Source organism: Trachurus japonicus, chromosome 21 (genome assembly GCF_045865225.1).
Source record: "Trachurus japonicus isolate A0001 chromosome 21, Traja_1.0".
NCBI classification, from domain to species: domain Eukaryota; kingdom Metazoa; phylum Chordata; class Actinopteri; order Carangiformes; family Carangidae; genus Trachurus; species Trachurus japonicus.
Genome location: NC_140927.1, coordinates 31,694,580 through 31,713,101, shown reverse-complemented (window position 1 = coordinate 31,713,101; position 18,522 = coordinate 31,694,580). Strand labels below are relative to the sequence as shown.

The 18,522-nt window shown below is 40.5% G+C and overlaps 1 protein-coding gene across 1 annotated transcript in view; it reads left to right on the top strand.

Moving 5' to 3' along the window:
• The window catches only part of vwa8 (von Willebrand factor A domain containing 8), a 150,854-nt gene that overhangs the window by 34,074 nt on the left and 98,258 nt on the right, over positions 1 to 18,522 (top strand). The window contains exons 15-18 of the mRNA XM_085766068.1: positions 5,483 to 5,666; positions 9,538 to 9,615; positions 11,145 to 11,260; positions 13,773 to 13,873. Coding sequence (XP_085622194.1) covers positions 5,483 to 5,666; positions 9,538 to 9,615; positions 11,145 to 11,260; positions 13,773 to 13,873 — 479 coding nt within the window. The remainder of the gene's footprint in view (positions 1 to 5,482; positions 5,667 to 9,537; positions 9,616 to 11,144; positions 11,261 to 13,772; positions 13,874 to 18,522) is intronic.

The window sequence follows — 18,522 nt, the reverse complement described above, 5'->3', positions numbered from 1 at the left end:
TATGTTTGAGTGTGTGTATACGTGCACGTGTGTGTGTGTGTGTGTGTGTGTGCTCAGAAACCCACCTAAGCTGGCAGGAAGGATGTTTGTGGTGGGGCGTCTGGGGCTGAAATAAACCCACTTCCTCTTCCTCCTCTCCTGTGGCTCAGACTGAATGTGTGTGCGCGTGCATGTGTGTGTGTGTGTGTGTGTGTGTGTGTGTGTGTGTATCCACCAGGAATTTATTGTCCATTAGAGAACAGGTTCCAGTTAAGGAACACGATGCATCATGCACTGCAAAAACTCAAAATCTTACCAAGAATATTTGTCTCATTTCTAGTCAAAACAAACCTCATTCTACTTAAAATAAGACTCATCACATAAAAAGTAGCTTGTTTTTAGACACTTTTTACTTCTTTCAAGCAGATTTTCACTTGAAATAAGTAGAAAAATCTGACAGTGGAGCAAGTTTTTCTTTCTTATTAACTTGCTTTCACTGGCAGATTTTTCTACTTATTTCAAGTGAAAATGTGTTTGAAACAAGTGAAAATGATCTAAAAACAAGTTAATTTTGAGGTGATGAGTCTTATTTAAAGTGGAAAGAGATTAGTTTTGACTAGAAATGAGACATTTTGACAAGAAATAAGACAAATATTCTTGGAAAGATTTTGAGTTTTTGCATCATGGGTAGTTCAGCCACAGATCCTCCTCCTCCTCCTCCTCCTCTTCCTCCTCCATCGTCTCCTCGTTGTTCAGTCTGAGCTGATTTTAGGAGCCAGTTAATTAAACTGCAGGTCGACATGGAGCTGCTCCTCCTCCTCCTCCTCCTCCTCCTCCTCCTCCTCCTCTCTGGATCTGGATCTCTGAGCTCTAATCCTCCACAGATCCATCCAGGACTCGGTGTCAGATCCTCTGCTGCTTCTCTACAGGTCAGAGAGGAGACATGAGGGGCCTCTGCTGCCGTCAGGGCCCCCGAGCTCTGAGGAGACCTGTTGGAGGAGCTCACAGTTATCTACCTCTTCCACGTTGCTCTTCTTCTTCTTCTTCTTTCTCATCTTCCTCTTTCTCATAGATATCTACTATACTGACTAGATGCTGCGTTCCCAGGCAGCTCTATTGAGTGGAATATGTCCATGACCAGCAGATAGACACCATCCTTTCTACTGTGCGTGCAATAACAAGGGAGATAGAGCCGTATCGCCCGTAATTAGCTTAGCTCAAACACTGGAAGTGTATGGGTAGTGTTAGCCTGCCTCCACCTAAAGTCATCAGAGAAACTCTTCAGCAACTCTAAACGGAAACCGGCGGGCCGATCTTGGTCTCAGAGCTGACAAAACTCTCCGGTAAGGCATCTTGAGCGGTCAAATGCCGCTAACGGGACGAGATCGGTCAAAACGGAGGGTTCAAGCAAAGACGGTTTATTTTGGTTCAAGCTAGCTACATCGAGGGTAGGTTAGCTTCCTATTTCAAAGTAAAAGCACAAATTCTATCGTCATGGTTTTCTGTATGTAAAGGGCAACGGGTGTTTTATTTTGTGAAAGTAACCGGAAGTGCGTTGGTCACAACGGCTAGCTTGAGTAGCACCGAATTCGTCCGAACAAAATTGTAAAGAGCTGGTATTTAGACAAATTAACGACACACTGCTGATCTAAACGGCTACTTTCTCACCTAAACATGTTTGAAATGTTGATAAAGTGATATATTTACAGAGTTTAGAGCTAAAATGAAATCAGCTTCTGACTGCTGATTTCAGCTCGGGTAGGAGGCAGGCTAACACTACCCATACACTTCCAGTGTTTGAGCTAAGCTAATTAGCGACTTTAGGTGGAGGCAGGCTAACACTACCCATACACTTCCAGTGTTTGAGCTAAGCTAATTAGAGACTTTAGGTGGAGGCAGGCTAACACTACCCATACACTTCCAGTGTTTGAGCTAAGCTAATTAGAGACTTTAGGTGGAGGCAGGCTAACACTACCTATACACTTCCAGTGTTTGAGCTAAGCTAATTAGAGACTTTAGGTGGAGGCAGGCTAACACTACCCATACACTTCCAGTGTTTGAGCTAAGTTAATTAGAGACTTTAGGTGGAGGCAGGCTAACACTACCCATACACTTCCAGTGTTTGAGCTAAGCTAATTACAGGCGATACGGCTCTATCTCCCTTGTTACTGCACGCACAGTGGAAAGGATGGTGTCTATCTGCTGGTCATGGACTCGGGAGTGAGGCAAGACACGAAAAAAAAAATGTTGGTGTATCACTTTAAATGTTTAGAATGACATGAATGTAGACGATGACGTTATGGGAGTGAACAGGGAGAGAGGGAACGTGAGAACGAGGGCGACAGACCTTTTTAGACGGATGATGGAGGAATCTAGTGTGTGGTGGTGGTGAGGCCTACTATAAATAACCAGCAGCCTCTGATATCTTCATCATGTATGAAATCTCTTCTTCCCACACACTCGGCCGGTGACGATGATGATGATGATGGTGAGGGCTCGGCTCGCTGCCGCCCACGCGCTCCGGTAAATATAGCCGGCTGGCTGGCTGGCTGCGGTGTGGCTGTCTCCGTGGGGCGATGCATCCCAACGGACTCGGCTGTCCGCTCCAATCACAGAGTCACACAGCCGGCTGTCAGGAGTCATGACGCTCCGCTGCCTGACACAGATCGGCTGGGACACACACACTAACACACACACACACACACATAGACACACACACACACACACATAGAGACCAACACCATGTGCACCTGCACTCCACATACGACTTGAACCTGGCTCAACAGATGTTCATCCTCAGCTGGTGTGTACAGGGTTCCTACACATGTATGGAAAGTATGAAAAAGTTTGGAATTTGATTTTATACATTTCCAGGTCTGGAAAAGTATGGAAAATAGAAACTATTGTATGGAAATATATTTTTCTTAATACTTATCTGGGTTTGGTCTCATCTGAAGTTATTTGGGTTCATTATATTGTATGTGCTATTATACCTAGCTACAATCTCCAGGAAATGACTTGGTTACATAATGGCATACACGTTCAGAAACAAATGATTAATTGCATGCTTTTTTTTATATTATGCACATCTATTTCCTCAAATATCACAAATAATTAGATTTTTTTTAACCGAGAAGTCTGGAAATTAGGGTCTGGAAAAAGTATGGAATCTGGAAATTTCAAATGTGTAGGAACCCTGTGTGTAACTCTTCTACGTTGTGTGTGTGTGTGTGTGTGCCGGGTTCACACACGCCCTGGAAAACCTGGAAAACGGTTTTCCAGTTTTGGAAAATGAGAAAATAAAAGGTCAAATTTCATTTTTTTGTTTAATTGTAACGGGACTCTGTATATTCATGAACATACAAAATGTAAATATGCCAGATTTAGCTCTAAAGCTAATTTCCATCCGCAGTACTGTGGTTCACACTAAAACAACATTAGACAAGGACAAGAACAAAGCACAACATGGTACACATACAATATATCACACAGTAGTAGCTTCAGTCACAAGGAGCAAGGAGTTAGTACAATATCACATCAGCTACCAGAGCTCTGTTTGACTTTTTTCTACTTATTTCAAGAGAAAATAGACTTGAAATAAGTAAAAAAGTGTCTAAAAACAAGCGACTTTATATGTGTAACTATGTACACTGCAAAAACTCAAAATCTTACCAAGAATATTTGTCTTATTTCTAGTCAAAACAAATCTCATTATACTTAAAATAAGACTCATCACATACAAAGTAGCTTGTTTTTAGACACTTTTTTACTTATTTCAATCATATTTTCACTTGAAATAAGTAGAAAAATCTGACAGTGGAGCAAGTTTTTCTTTCTTTCTTATTACGAGCACAAAAAACTTCCTTTCACTGGCAGATTTTTCTACTTTTTTCAAGTGAAAGTTACTGTAGGTTGAAACAAGTGAAAATGATCTAAAAACAAATTTCATTTTTTTGTTTAATTGTAACGGGACTCTGTATATTCATGAACATACAAAATGTAAATATGCCAGATTTAGCTCTAAAGCTAATTTCCATCCGCAGTACCGCGGTTCACACTAAAACAACATTAGACAAGGACAAAACAAAGCACAACATGGTACAAATACAATATATCACACAGTAGTAGCTTCAGTCACAAGGAGCAAGGAGTTAGTACAATATCACATCAGCTACCAGAGCTCTGTTTGACTTTTTCAGACCCAACTAAGAATTTCTTTTCCAACAAAGTGAGAGAAAACTAGATGAGTGTTTCCAGTGTCGGACCACGAGCATGAAGGTTTTCTCTTCCTCTGCTGAGTGACAGGTAGAGGAGCAGCAGAGAGCAGGAGTGTGCGTGGTTTAAAAACAAAAACATGTTTGTGTTATTCTATGATGAATTTGTCATAATTTCTAAGCATGTCAGAGATTATTTCATAGATAAGTTAAAGAGCCACCGACTGCACATCTTTAGATCAGACTTCTGGGGCTGAGAGAGGAAGAAACATAGAAACAAACTGGTTAAATGTACAAAATAAGGTCCAACTGTGGAAAAGAAGACTCCTCTAAAGCATGAATGAGACGGCAGGGCTCCAGACTGACCCCACGTGGAGGCATTTTGCCCCTAAAATTTGAGCAAATGTTTAATCTACTTGCGCATGTGCAACCAATGTATTTGAAAACTTTATTTATAAAGTTTTTAAGTTTAAACCACATATAGAACAACAGAGACAATATACAATAAAACAGAAGGAGAAGGACAAAACAGAACAAAACAAACTGCCAGCACACAAAGATATAAACATGTAAAAGTTACAGTCATGCATGTCAGCTCACACGCTGTATCAAAAAAGATTATTAAGTCCAGGAGAGAGAGTCCAGGAAGTCCAAAGAGGTGGAGCCTATTTGCTGTTTTGGTGAAATGTGAAAGAGGCGACTCAGAGAACCTGAAATCTGTCGTTAAAGTGGCTGCAGGCCGACGTGTGTGAGGATCATGAATGAAGAGGTGAATGATGAGAGAATGTGAATATTTGCGCCCCTAGATTTTCTGCTTGTGCTCCTAAATTTTTAAAGGGATAGTTCACCCAAAATAGAAATTTCACTCATGATCTCCTCCCCCTCATGTGGACTAAGGGCTGGGAGAAGTTTCAGAGTCCTCCGTGGCTTCTCTGAGTTACAGGGGGTCTCGGCGTAGCAGTGCATGTCCATATAACGGTTGCAAATGGATACCAACTGTCTTCGTAACAAAAAGACACACCAAAAAACATCCAAATACCTCCATGCTGCTCGTATGTAATGTCCGTCTTGTATTGAAGCCCCGACATGAGAAATTGTCCCGAAAAAAATGAAATAAGTCTATATTTCAAGCTTGTTTTGTAGCAGAAGCTTCTCGAAGCTCCTCTTCCCGGTTCGTCCAAATTTGACGAATTTGTTTGGTGTGATAACATGTCTGTCAGACTGGAAAATGATTTCAAGGAAAGAGTGGGAACCCTGTTGTGTGTGTGTGTGTGTTTGTGTGTTTTCAGGTCGATCTTCCCCATCCACCGGTCGTTCCGGGTGCTGGCGCTGGCCGAGCCCCCGGTGGTGGGGGCCGGCGGCGGCGGCGGCGGTCAGCAGCAGTGGCTCGGCCCCGAGCTGCTCACCATGTTCCTGTATCACACCGTCAGCCCGCTGGCCCGAGCCGAGGAGATGGGCCTCATCCAGGGACTGGTGAGACACACACACACACACACACACACACACACTCTGAGAGACAGCACCCCCATCTTACTTCACCCTGGTTACAGCTTTGTGTCTGATTTCTTTTTTTTTGCACATTTGTCACATTTAAATGTTCAACATCGTCAAACAAATTTTACTATTAGATAAAGATAACCCAAGTAAATATATGCCATCGTTCACTGGAGTCCCAGAGCTTTAGACATGGCTTTGTAACCCTTTCCAGACTGATTCATATCAGTAGCTGCGTTTCTATTACAGATTTTCGCAAAATAAAAGCGATATTTCTGAAACTTCTAAAAAGTGCAATTGTTATTTGCGGGTGTTTCCATTGAAAGGTGTTTTGCGAATGAGCCGTAATGCGTCTTACGTTTCTATGGTGACGGCACAGCAATCTCAGCTGCCGACAGCTGTTGCTGTTATTGTTTTTAACAAAGACAAAAACAGCGCTTGATTGCTGAAAGGCAAAGCCCGTGTGGCGCTGCAGCGGCCACAAATAAGGACGCAGTCACACGGGCCAGTTGTTCCGTGCTGAAGCTCTAATGCCGGCCCCCCTCCCCTGTCCCCCGCTGGCCCGCACTCACACCACCTCCAACCCAAGCTGATCAAGCACGGTTGCCTCCGTTGATATAGAGGGATTATTTGTTTACCAACACGGCGGATGTGCGCTTTAACTTGACTGCAGAAAGAACGTAGCCTTTTAACACCAGCGGTGATGAGGCGCTGACAACAATATAGGTGGTTGTGTCCACACAGCCGTACTGGTTTATGTGACTTAAGGTGACATGTCGGCGCAGGAGGGAGTGGGAGCCTGGATGTGAGCCAAATCTCCTTCAACCATGCAGGGAAAAGGGGAACGATAGGAAAGGGTTTTCTAATTTATTGAGAAACAATGCCCAGGTCAGCAATGCATGACAATAAACATGTGGTTCATTTGTCCCCTCAAGTTACATAAACCAACACAGCGTGGACACACACAACTCCGCTGACGCCGGTGACGTGTAGAAAAGCCAAAAAAGTGTTTCCATTACACTTTTGCGATACACGTTTGTATCGATACGTCTCAAAAACCACCTCATGAGAGCGCAAAAACTTTTTTGCGATATTTGAGAGTTTTTTCGAAATGTAGGTGTTTCCATTATCAGTTTTTAATTTCGATATTTAGGTTTTGCGCATTTCAAGGGGTAATGGAAACGCACCTAGTGATTTAATTTTTTCATCTTTTCTTTTTTTTATATATATCGCAGAATTGCAGCATGATTTTAATGTATTGAGAAGGAGCGAATGTCTGTCAAATATCCAACTTAAAACTAACTTCACTGCAGTCGTAGCAAACGTCTAAACAGCCTCATTTGGATGAACCGACCGCACATTGGGGATCTTAACAGTTACTTTCTCGCATAAAAAAAACCCCAAAAAAACTTAATAGTCTCCTCCGCTCCAGTATCCTGGGGCCTGTTGTTCGAAAGTAGAATAAAGATATCCAGGATAAGTGGAAAAGCCAGGTTGGACAAAGTCTCATAAGTCCATCCTGGTTTAGTTGGTTGTTGGAACGCTGAGCCAGACTGAGGAGGAGCAGCTTTGTCAAGCCAGGTGGAACTAATTCTCTCGGACTGATTTAATAATCCAAAACTATAATCACAACTCAAGTTCCTTTCACAAATGAACAGTTGTGCACTTTGCCTTAATGATGAGCAGTGGAAGTTGATTCATTGCACAAATCTGAAGTAAAGTTTACAGCACACGGCCAAATGTGCAACAGGTGAAAATTAATTAAATATTAGAACATTATGCTGTTTGGTGCTTCAATAAACTGCTGATAACAATGACGAGGTCTATAAATTATTTGGAAGGTGCTCACACTCACTCAATTTTATTCTTATTTTCTTACCTCAACCAATATTTAGGCCAATATAATCATAACATATTTTATGAAAATAATTTTGAAGGCCTAATTATGAAAAAAAAAGCCTAATAAATATTGTAAATGTTTCACGTTTTTTGATTATTGTTAATGCATTTTATTGGTTTAGAAATCAGGCCAATATGTACATAAGAACATGTATGAAACATAGATGTCTGATCAGAGTGACAGCTGACTTGACAGATAAAGACAACAGAATCAACTAAGCCTGGCTGTTAGCCTGGTCTGGAGCAGGCTAGCTGCAGAGAATAAATCACCATAGTAACTTGACCAGGATAAAGGTATCCAGCTTTCGAACAACCGACTTGAGGCTAAATTAGGCCAGGATAACCAACATATCCCGGCTTAATCCCTTATCTAGGTTTCGAACAACAGGCCCCTGGTTTCTTTCGGAGTTCTCCAGGCAGCAAAATCAGGTTTCTCAAAATCGGGATATGAGCTTATCCCGATTTCTGGAATCGGGAAATGGTGTTTACATGAGCAAACACAAAAACGGGGTACTTAAAAAACCTGATTAAAATCGGGATACTGAAGTGCATGTAAACGCAGACATGGCAACATGTGTGCAGAAATCCAGCTGTTGTTAGTTAGTTTGGTCAGAGACACTAAAGCTTCCTCAGATGAAGCGCTGCTGCTCTGTGCTGCTGTTGCCTGGTAACAGATGAGGATGATGGAGACTCACTGATTAGATTTCATTGACACCATTTGGTTCTGCTTATGGATTCTTCATTGATTCCTGATCAGTTCTCCGTGTGGAGGAAGCTGAAGACGAGCTTCATTCTCCCTCTCTGAGTGTGAACAGCAGCAGCAGCAGCAGCAGCAGCAGCAGCAGATAAAAACATGGGATGTGACTATAGGGATGTCACCATTACTTGTTTTCACAATTAATCGCAGTATTATTAAACGCCACAATTAATTAATCGTAAAGATTCCTAAATACCGTCACTTCCCAAATAAGATGATGTTGGAACCTTTTATGTAATAGAGGTGGAATAAGGCTATGTAGAATAAGGTGTTAATACGTGCTTAATAATTACTAATGAGGAGCTAGTAAGCTACTTATATGCATATTAATAAGCACCTAGTTAATGGTGAATATATGTTCCCTAATCTAAAGTGTTACCATTATGATTATTATTACAACAAGAAAAACATGTCAGTTGGTAAATGATTCTATTACTAAGTAAATACCATTTCAGTACGAAGCAGAAATGGGAGGGATGAAAATAGTATTAAGAATTTAAATAAAATAAAATAAAATAGAATTAATTAAAATATTCTAGTGCAAAAGATACGCATATACTATAAATACACATAATAACTATATAAAAGAATAGAATAAAGATATATACAAAATACTACTAAATAAGTTATTGAATACTTAGAACGGAGTATTAGGGCCACATTGACAAATAAAAAAAATCGCAAACTTTGAGAATAAAGTCGTAAATTTCCGACTTTATCCTCGTACATTTACGACTTTATTCTCGTAATGTTATGACTTTTTTCTTGTAGGAAATTTACGACTTTATTCTCGTAAATTTATGACTCGAAGTCTGTGTTTTGTTTTGTTTTCTCAATGTGGCCCTAATACTCCGTCGTAAATACTACTAAATAAGTTATTGAGAATATTTGATTGCTATTTAACATTTTGTGTTATTTTAAAAAAGCCTTTCATAACTGTATTAGTTGTATTGGAGCCTGTGCTGCATAAAAAAACAACACATTTAGCAAAGCTTATGATGTTCAAACAGATGTTTCTATGATCGTGTCCAGCTCTAACATCTGTATGGTGTAATACAACTTCTCAGAACCTTTTTTTTTACAGCAGAACTGCATCAGTTTTATTTGGAAATTCAACAGTAAAATAAAAAAACAACAACTCAAGATGAAGATTATGTTTTTCAAACCTTCTTCCTCCTCTTTGTCGTGTTTCAGACGCCGGGTGTCCCACAGGAAGCAGCAGAGCAGCTCCTGCACCTCACACACAGTCTGCGCAAGACCAGCGACCCCACCGTGAGTACAGAGAGTGTGCACTGCAAAACCCCCAAATCTTTTCAAGAATATTTGTCTTATTTCTTGTCAAAATCTCTTTCCACTTAAAATAAGACTCATCACCTAAAAATTAACTTGTTTTTAGATCATTTTCACTTGTTTCAAACTCATTTTCACTTGAAATAAGTAGAAAAATCTGCCAGTGAAAGGAAGTTTTTTGTGCTTGTAATAAAAAAGAAAAACTTGCTCCACTATCAGATTTTTCTACTTATTTCAAGTGAAAATCTGCTTGAAAGAAGTAAAAAGTGTCTAAAAACAAGCTGCTTTTTATGTGATGAGTCTTATTTTAAGTGGAAAGAGATTAGTTTTGACTAGAAATGAGACATTTTGACAAGAAATAAGACAAATATTCTTGGAAAGATTTTGAGTTTTTGCAGTGTGTGTGTGTGTGTGTGTCCAGTTTGTTTACGTGTGTGTGTGTGTGTGCGTGTGCGCGTGTTAACGGTGGAAAAACTACACGAGCACGACACGTTACTCTAGCATTCAGTGTGTATTCTCTTCAGTCGGCCATACTGCTTCTTCCTCAACACGGAAACAGGCATCAACAATCAATCGCTGTGCAACACAACACATTCGCCACAGACTTGATAGAGAAAATAAAAAAACAACAATTGAGGTCCCCAAAAATGACTTATGCAAGTGAATTCTGATAAAAGGTTATAGACAAAAAGTGATATAAAATAAACTATTTTTATCTATAAATGTTGTTACTGTCTCTGTTGTCATCTTCTATACCTGCCACACTGCAAAAACTCAAAATCTTACAGTACCAAGAATATTTGTCTTATTTCCAGTCAAAACAAATCTCATTCTACCTAAAAATAAGACTCATCACCTAAAAAGTAGCTTGTTTTTAGACACTTTTTACTTCTTTCAAGCAGATTTTCACTTGAAATAAGTAGAAAAATCTGATAGTGGAGCAAGTTTTTCTTCCTTATTACAAGCTCAAAAAACTTTCACTTTCACTGGCAGATTTTTCTACTTATTTCAAGCGAAATGATCTAAAAACAAGAACATCTTTAGATGATGAGTCTTATGTAAAGTGGAAATAGTTTAGTTTTGACTAGAAATGAGACATTTTGACAAGAAATAAGACAAATATTCTTGGAAAGATTTTGAGTTTCTGCAGTGCAGGCAAAAGCAGTTGAGCACAGAATGGATGATCAATCATCATTTTAAGGCAAGGCAAGGCATTTTAACCCTTCTTAACTCAGGACACATGAAAACAATGAATTATTATTCCCTTTTAACTCACTCTTTCTAATGAATTTCTATATTAACATATGAAAATCATGAACTATCTTTTTAATCGCATCTTTCCATGAATTATTATTATTCTCAGCCATAAGCTCCTGTTTAAACTTAGCTTTTTATCATCATGTTCACTATTATAACCATGACACGTGCTGTTCATCCAAGTCATTTATGTGTGTGTGTGTGCGTGCGTGTGTGTGTGTGTGTGTGTGTGTGTGTGTGTGTGTGTCCTGCAGGCCCAGTCCCTGGCCTCGTCTCTCTCCACCAGACAGCTGCTGAGGATCTGTCGCCGTCTCTCCCTCTACCCCGAGGAGAGCATCGCCCACGCCGTCAATAAGGCCTGTCTCTCTAGGTACACACACACACACACACACACACACTCACACACACACACACACACACACACTCACACACACAGAAACACAGTCACATCTGGGTTGTGATTCATTGTGAAGGCACCGTATAAACAGACTGGGTTTTTTTCCGTCTTTTTTAACCCTCCTGTTGTCCTCCTGGGTCAAGGAAGGAAGGAAGGACAAAGGGAAAGAAGGAAAGATAGAAGGATGGAGGGAACAGATTGGGTCAAAAAGAAAGGAAGAAGTAAGGAAGAAGGGAAGGAAAGAAGGAAAGGAATAAGGAAGGAAAGAAAGATGGAGGGAGGGAACATATTGGGTCAAAAAGAAAGGAAGAAGCAAGGAAGAAGGGAAGGAAAGAAGGAAAGGAAAAAGGAAGGAAAGATGAAGGGAGGGAACAGATTTGTTCAAGGAAGGAAGAAAAAGGAAGAAGGAAGGGAGGGAAAAGGGAAGGAAAGAAAGATGGAGGTATAGGGAACAGATCAGGTCAATTTGATCAAGAAGAAGTAAGGACGAAGGGAAGGAAGGAAGGAAGGAAGGGAAAAAGGATTGTGGGAAAAGGAAGTAAAGAAAGATGGAGGGAGGGAACAGCTTCGTTCAAGGAAAGAAGAAGGGAAAGAAGGAAGGGAAAAAGGAAGGAAAGAAACATGGAGGGAGGGAACAGATTCGTTCAAGGAAGGAAGAAGGGAAAGAAGGGAGGAAAGAAGGAAGGGAAAAAGGGAAGGAAAGAAAGATGGAGGTATGGGGAACAGACCAGGTCAACTGGATCAAGATGAAGGAAGGAAGGAAGGGAAAAATGATTGTGGAAAGAAGGAAGGGAAAAGGAAGTAAAGAAAGATGGAGGATTGTGGAAAGAAGGAAGGGAAAAGGAAGTAAAGAAAGATGGAGGGAGGGCACAGATTCATTCAAGGAAGGAAGAATAAGGAAGGAAGGGAGGGAAAAAGGATTGTGGAAAGAAGGAAGGGAAAATGGAAGGAAAGAAAGATGGAGGTATAGGGAATAGATCAGGTCAATTGGATCAAGAAGAAGTAAGGACGAAGGAAGGAAGGAAGGGAAAAAGGATTGTGGAAAAAGGAAGTAAAGAAAGATGGAGGGAGGGAACAGCTTCGTTCAAGGAAAGAAGAAGGGAAAGAAGGGAGGAAAGAAAGATGGAGGTATAGGGAACAGATTCGTTCAAGGAAAGAAGAAGGGAAAGAAGGAAGGAAAGATAGAAGGAGGGAGGGAACAGATTGGGTCAAAAAGGAAAGAAGAAGTAAGGACGAAGGGAAGGAAAGAAGGAAAAGAAAAGGAAGGAAAGAAAGATGGAGGGAGGGAACAGATTCGTTCAAGGAAGGAAGAAGAAGGAAGGGAGGGAAAAGGGATTGTGGAAAGAAGGAAGGGAAAAGGGAAGGAAAGAAAGATGGAGGTATAGGGAACAGATCAAGTCAATTGGATCAAGAAGAAGGAAAGAAGGAAGGGAAAAAGGAAGTAAAGATGGAGGGAGGGAACAGATTCATTCAAGTAAGGAAGAAGGAAGGAAGGAAGGAAGGGAGGGAAAAGGGATTGTGGAAAGAAGGAAGGGAAAAAGGAAGTTAAGAAAGATGGAGGGAGGGAACAGATTCGTTCAAGGAAAGAAGGAGGGAAAGAAGGGAGGAAAGAAGGAAGGAAAGAAAGATGGAGGGAGGGAACAGATTCGTTCAAGGAAAGAAGGAGGGAAAGAAGGGAGGAAAGAAGGAAGGAAAGAAAGATGGAGGTACAGGGAACAGACCAGGTCAACTGGATCAAGAACAAGTAAGAAGGAAGGAAGGAAGGAAGGAAGGAAGGAAGGAAGGGAAAAGGATTGTAGGGAAAGATGGGAGGAAAGAAGGAAAGATAGAAGGATGGAGGGAACAGATTGGGTCAAAAAGGAAAGAAGAAGTAAGGAAGAAGGGAAGGAAAGAAGGAAAAGAAAAGGAAAGAAAGAAAGATGGAGGGTTAGGAACAGATTAATTCAAGGAAGGAAGGGAGGGAAAAAGGATTGTGGAAAGAAGGAAAGAAAGATGGAGGTATAGGGAATAGATCAGGTCAACTGGATCAAGAAGAAGTAAGGACGAAGGAAGGAAGGAAGGAAGGAAGGGAAAAAGGATTGTGGAAAGAAGGAAGGGAAAAGGGAAGGAAAGAAATATGGAGGTATAGGGAATAGATCAGGTCAACTGGATCAAGAAGAAGTTAGGGAGGAAATAAGGAAGGAAGGAAGGAAGGAAGGAAGGAAGGAAGGAAGGAAGGAAGGAAGGAAGGAAGGAAGGAAGGAAGGAAGGGAGGGAAAAAGGATTGTGGAAAGAAGGAAGGATGGAGGAATGAAACAGATTGGGTCAATTTGACCCAGAAGGACGACAGGAGAGTTTTAAAGCTCTACGATTGTGTGCACCAGTGGTTATTTTTGTATGTTTGTGTCATTGTGTGTGTGTGTGTGTGTGTGTGTGTGTGTGTGTCTGTCTATGTGTGTGTGTGTGTGTGTGTGTGTGTGTGTGTGTGTGTGTGTGTGTGTTGTAGGTTCCTGCCCAGTTTGGCTCGTGCCTCTCTAGAGAAAAGCCTGGCCACCTGCTCCATCCAGGAAACACCGGACGCTGCTGAACTCACTGCAGAGCGCAGCTGTAAGTCACTCACCTTTAACACTCATTCATCACAATGTTTCAAACTTCAGGAATAATAATAATAATAAAAGGGATAGTTCAACATTTTGGCAAATTGGGCCCATTGCCTTAATCCCTATAGTCATAGTAGTAGGTTCGTTACCTTTAATTGTCAGTGCAAGCTGTTTTTAGAACGGCGGAGCAGAGCCGTGAGCTGCTCAGAGCTACGCTACGGAGGCTCATTATGGGATTTCTTGCAGGTTTCCCTCATCATCAAACTCATCAAATACACAATCCAACAACTCCACAACGCTCTGGTGGACAAGTTGTGGACCTGCACATTCACCACGCTATGAGATAATAACACAACGTTACCACACAGAGTTGTTGTAGGGGGAAATTCATGCTAAACCGCTGATGCACGTTGCCTTCAGGGACAGTTTTTCATCAACAGTCTCTGTATTTCCCTCTAAAACAACTCTGTGTGGTAACGTTGTGTTATTATTAGGGCTGTCAGAGTTAACGCGTTAATCGCGATGAGATTAATTTAAAAAATTAACGCGATTAAATTTTTTAATCGCGGTTAATCGCAGCCCATTTTGTCCTCTGTCTGCTGGACTGGAGGACTGGAGTGAGGGACCTCCAGTCCAGTAGGGGGCGGTAAGCCACCTTCAAGTTGGTTGCTACACAAATATACACAGTCTAACATATATCCACAGCTCCATCCATTGATTTTTTGACGGCTTTGTTGTAAACAAATGCACATGGCCATGTATTGATTTTTTTGACGGCATCGGTTGTCAACAAATGCACGTGGCCAGGCAGAGACGTAGCAAAGTAAAGGGCAATTTCCACTGGATGCAATTCGTTTCAATTCTGTGTGAGTTTCATGCATCATGTGTTATGATTAGGTAGGCCTACTGGTCTAAAAGTTGTTTGTCTAGAGGTTATAACACTTTGGAGTGTTGAAAGTCCAAAGCGCCATATATAATATTTTTAATAGAGATTAATCGCGAGTTAACTATGGAAAAAATGCGATTAATCGCGATTAAAAAAATTAATCGTTTGACAGCCCTAGTTATTATCTCATAGCGTGGTGAATGTGCAGCTCACAACTTGTCCACCAGAGCGTTGTGGAGTTGTTGGATTGTGTATTTGATGAGTTTGATGAGGGAAACCAAGAAATCCCATTAGCCTCCATACTGTAGCGTAGCTCTGAGCAGCTCACGGCTCTGCTCCGCCGTTCTAAAAATAGCTTGCACCGACAATTAAAGGTAACAAACCTACTGCTATGACTATAGGGATTATGGCAATGGGCCAATTTGCCAAAATGTTGAACTATCCCTTTTACTTGAGAAATGAACGATGATCTGACAGATTTCTAATGTTTCATTGGGATAAAATGATGTGATAGTGATGGAAAGGGAAAGAAATCTCAGTGTTGAGATGATCTGCTGAACTAAACCTGAACCCAGCAGCAGGTCGACCGTTTTAGATTTAGTCTGCAATTTAGTCTGCAATTACTTTAATCAGCTGTTCCTGCTGTTTAAAGCGAGGTCGACTCTGAGTTTATGTCAGTTTAACCTGACAACCTCTGATTGTTTTTCTTTTTTAGTGTAAAAACCGAACAGTGAGTCTGTGGTGAAGATCATTTCACCAGTAAACAGGAAGTTGTCGTTGCCTCCTACTACTCGATGCACAACATAATCCTTGAGAGAAAATAAATGAATTGTCATGTTGTGGTCGACTTTACGCTGCAAAAACTCAAAATCTTATCAAGAATATTTGTCTTATTTCTTGTCAAAATGTCTCATTTCTAGTCAAAACTAATCTCTTTCCACTTAAAATAAGACTCATCACCTAAAAATGAACTTGTTTTTAGATCATTTTCACTTGTTTCAAACTAAGTTTCACTTGAAATAAGTAAAAAAAATCTGCCAGTGAAAGCAAGTTGTTTGTGCTTGTAATAAGAAAGAAAAACTTGCTCCACTATCAGATTTTTCTACTTATTTCGAGTGAAAATCTGCTTGAAAGAAGTAAAAAGTGTCTAAAAACAAGCTACTTTTTAATGTGATGAGTCTTATTTTAAGTATAACGAGATTTGTTTTGACTAGAAGTAACATTTTGACTAGAAATAAGACAAATATTCTTGGTAAGATTTTGAGTTTTTGCAGTGCAAGCAGTTAAAATGTGAAGCGGAGATGCAAAACAGACAGAAACATCCAGTAATAAGCTTCAGGATAACTGAGTGCCCGCTATCAGATGATTTCAAGTGAAAAGATGCTTGAAAGGAGTAAAAAGTGCCTAAAAACAAGCTACTTTTTAATGTGATGAGTCTTATTTTAAATATAATGAGATTAGTGTTGACTAGAACTGACATTTTGACTAGAAATAAGACAAATATTCTTGGTAAGATTTTGAGTTTTTGCAGTGTACACTTTATGTACAGAAGAGTCGGTGCAGCGTCTGCAGCTTTAATTATCACCAGTTTGACTTTTACCCAGTGATCATTAGTTGATATATATATAAATATGGCGTTGACCCTCCTGTTTTTAGAGCAACTGAAAGAAAAAAAACAACCGAGATTGAAATAACTTTATCAGGAACAGGTCATCATGGGGATTCACAGCAGATTTGCGGAACAGGCGGAGCTGAACTTCCTCTGATCAAGTTGATTATTTTCATTGTTTTGTCCGTAACCTCCTGTTGAAGCCGGTGATGATGAACACCAACGATGGTCTGAATATTCATCATCTCCCCTGGTGGCTGCCTGACAAAATGCCTTTAGTTTTGTAAGAAAATGTAAACATCAATGAGGTAGATATAAAAAACTAAATTATGAGGGCTAAAAATGTTCATTTCATTTCATTTTATTTGAACGTCTGCTGCCGAAGGTGACAAATACAGTCTCAGTCTAAACAGTTAGGTGGCTCTTTAACAGATTTAACTTCTCTTTAAAAAGCTAACTTTTACAAAAAGTAATTTTGGTAACACTTTATAACAAATACACACTATTAAGCATTAGTTAAGCATTAATAAATACTGAATTCTTCATTTAACACATGAATACTCATTAGTATGTAGTTTATAAACACAGTTAGTGCTTATCAATGATGAGTAAAACATTTTGTTGTTACCATGTTACCATCATTTTTAACCAGTGGAGCAGCTTTTATGTTGTTTTTACTTTTTGTCAGTTTTAAATACCATGGACCACAGGATTTTACCTCCTTATGTTAAAGCAGAAGTAAGCGATCCGGTCGTTTTGGCTAATGCTGCGTTCCAGGCAGGCTTTTGAAACCGTAAATTACAGCTTCAAGTCACGACTTTCGACTTTGTAGCGTTCCAGGCAACACACTCGTGTTTTTCCGACCTGTTTTACCTGTGAAAGTCACTATAACGGCCACTCGTAACTTCTGACCCGTGAACTCGTACCAGATCGAACTGGTACGACTTCACAGGTCGAAAAAACACGAGTTACGGGTTGCCTTGAACGCACCACAACGTCTTGTCAGCCGATGGAGTTAGCAGCCCCCGCCCTCGTCATGGATCTATTGGTCCTCGTCCCTACGTCACCACATTCAGGCGCATCCCTTGGCTGCACACACAGAGAGGACTGCCCCTTTATGCCGTTCTCTCTCCTCATTGGATAAAACTTGTAGGATACGATAAATGTTTTCTCCTCGGCTCAGAGCAGAGCAGAGTGACTGACAGACCCGTGTTTCGGTCCAAACACTCTTGCTGTCGGAAGATACAACTATTTAAGACTTATATTAACACAAAAATATCGCTTACTTCTGCTTTAAATGTCGTCATTTATTTGATCTGTACAGCATTTTGTAATTTTGTTTTAGAAAAAAAAGGTGCTACATAAATAAAGTTTATTATTATTATTATTATGTAAAAAGTTATTTTTAGAGATCCAGAGCCACTACTGGGGCAAAGTTGAGTCTGTTTGTGGACAGTTTGTACAGGGAGCAGAGAGGACACGTGTCCCCGGGGAGAGACGGAGGATTTAAAGATGATGATGATGATGATGATGATGTGTCACTGCAGCGAACGAGTTCACTGAGGTTCAGATGTAACGAACAGTTCCTCCTCCTCCCGTCTCCGTAGCATCGAGGACAGAGGTTGATTGATGTTAAAGGGATAGTAGCATTTTTTTAAAGTGGGGTTGTATGATCTACAAATAGCCCCTAAGTACTTTAATTGCAGTAGAAGACTCTCTGCACTCCTCCCGTTAGCAACGCCAGCCCATAATAGCCCTGCCCAGAGATTTACAACATACAGTGTTGTGAACAGACCCAAAGAAACGGCCTATTTTCACGGCCTAAAAGAGGTTTTACCTGAAAAAAAATACACAGTTCCATTGTTCGCTATAATATAATTTTTTCCAGCCCCTCAAAGTGCAGGAAAAACACAGTTTTTATTTGGACCTAACCAACTGCTGATCGGCGGCGCTAACCCTGGGCGGAGGGATACGTGAGTTGGTTAGGTCCAAATAAAAACTGTGTTTTTCCTGCACTTTGAAGGGCTGGAAAAAATTATATTATAGCGAACAATGGAACTGTGTGTTTTTTTTTCAGGTAAAACCTCTTTTAGGCCGTGAAAATAGGCCGTTTCTTTGGGTCTGTTCACAACACTGTATGTTGTAAATCTCTGGGCAGGGC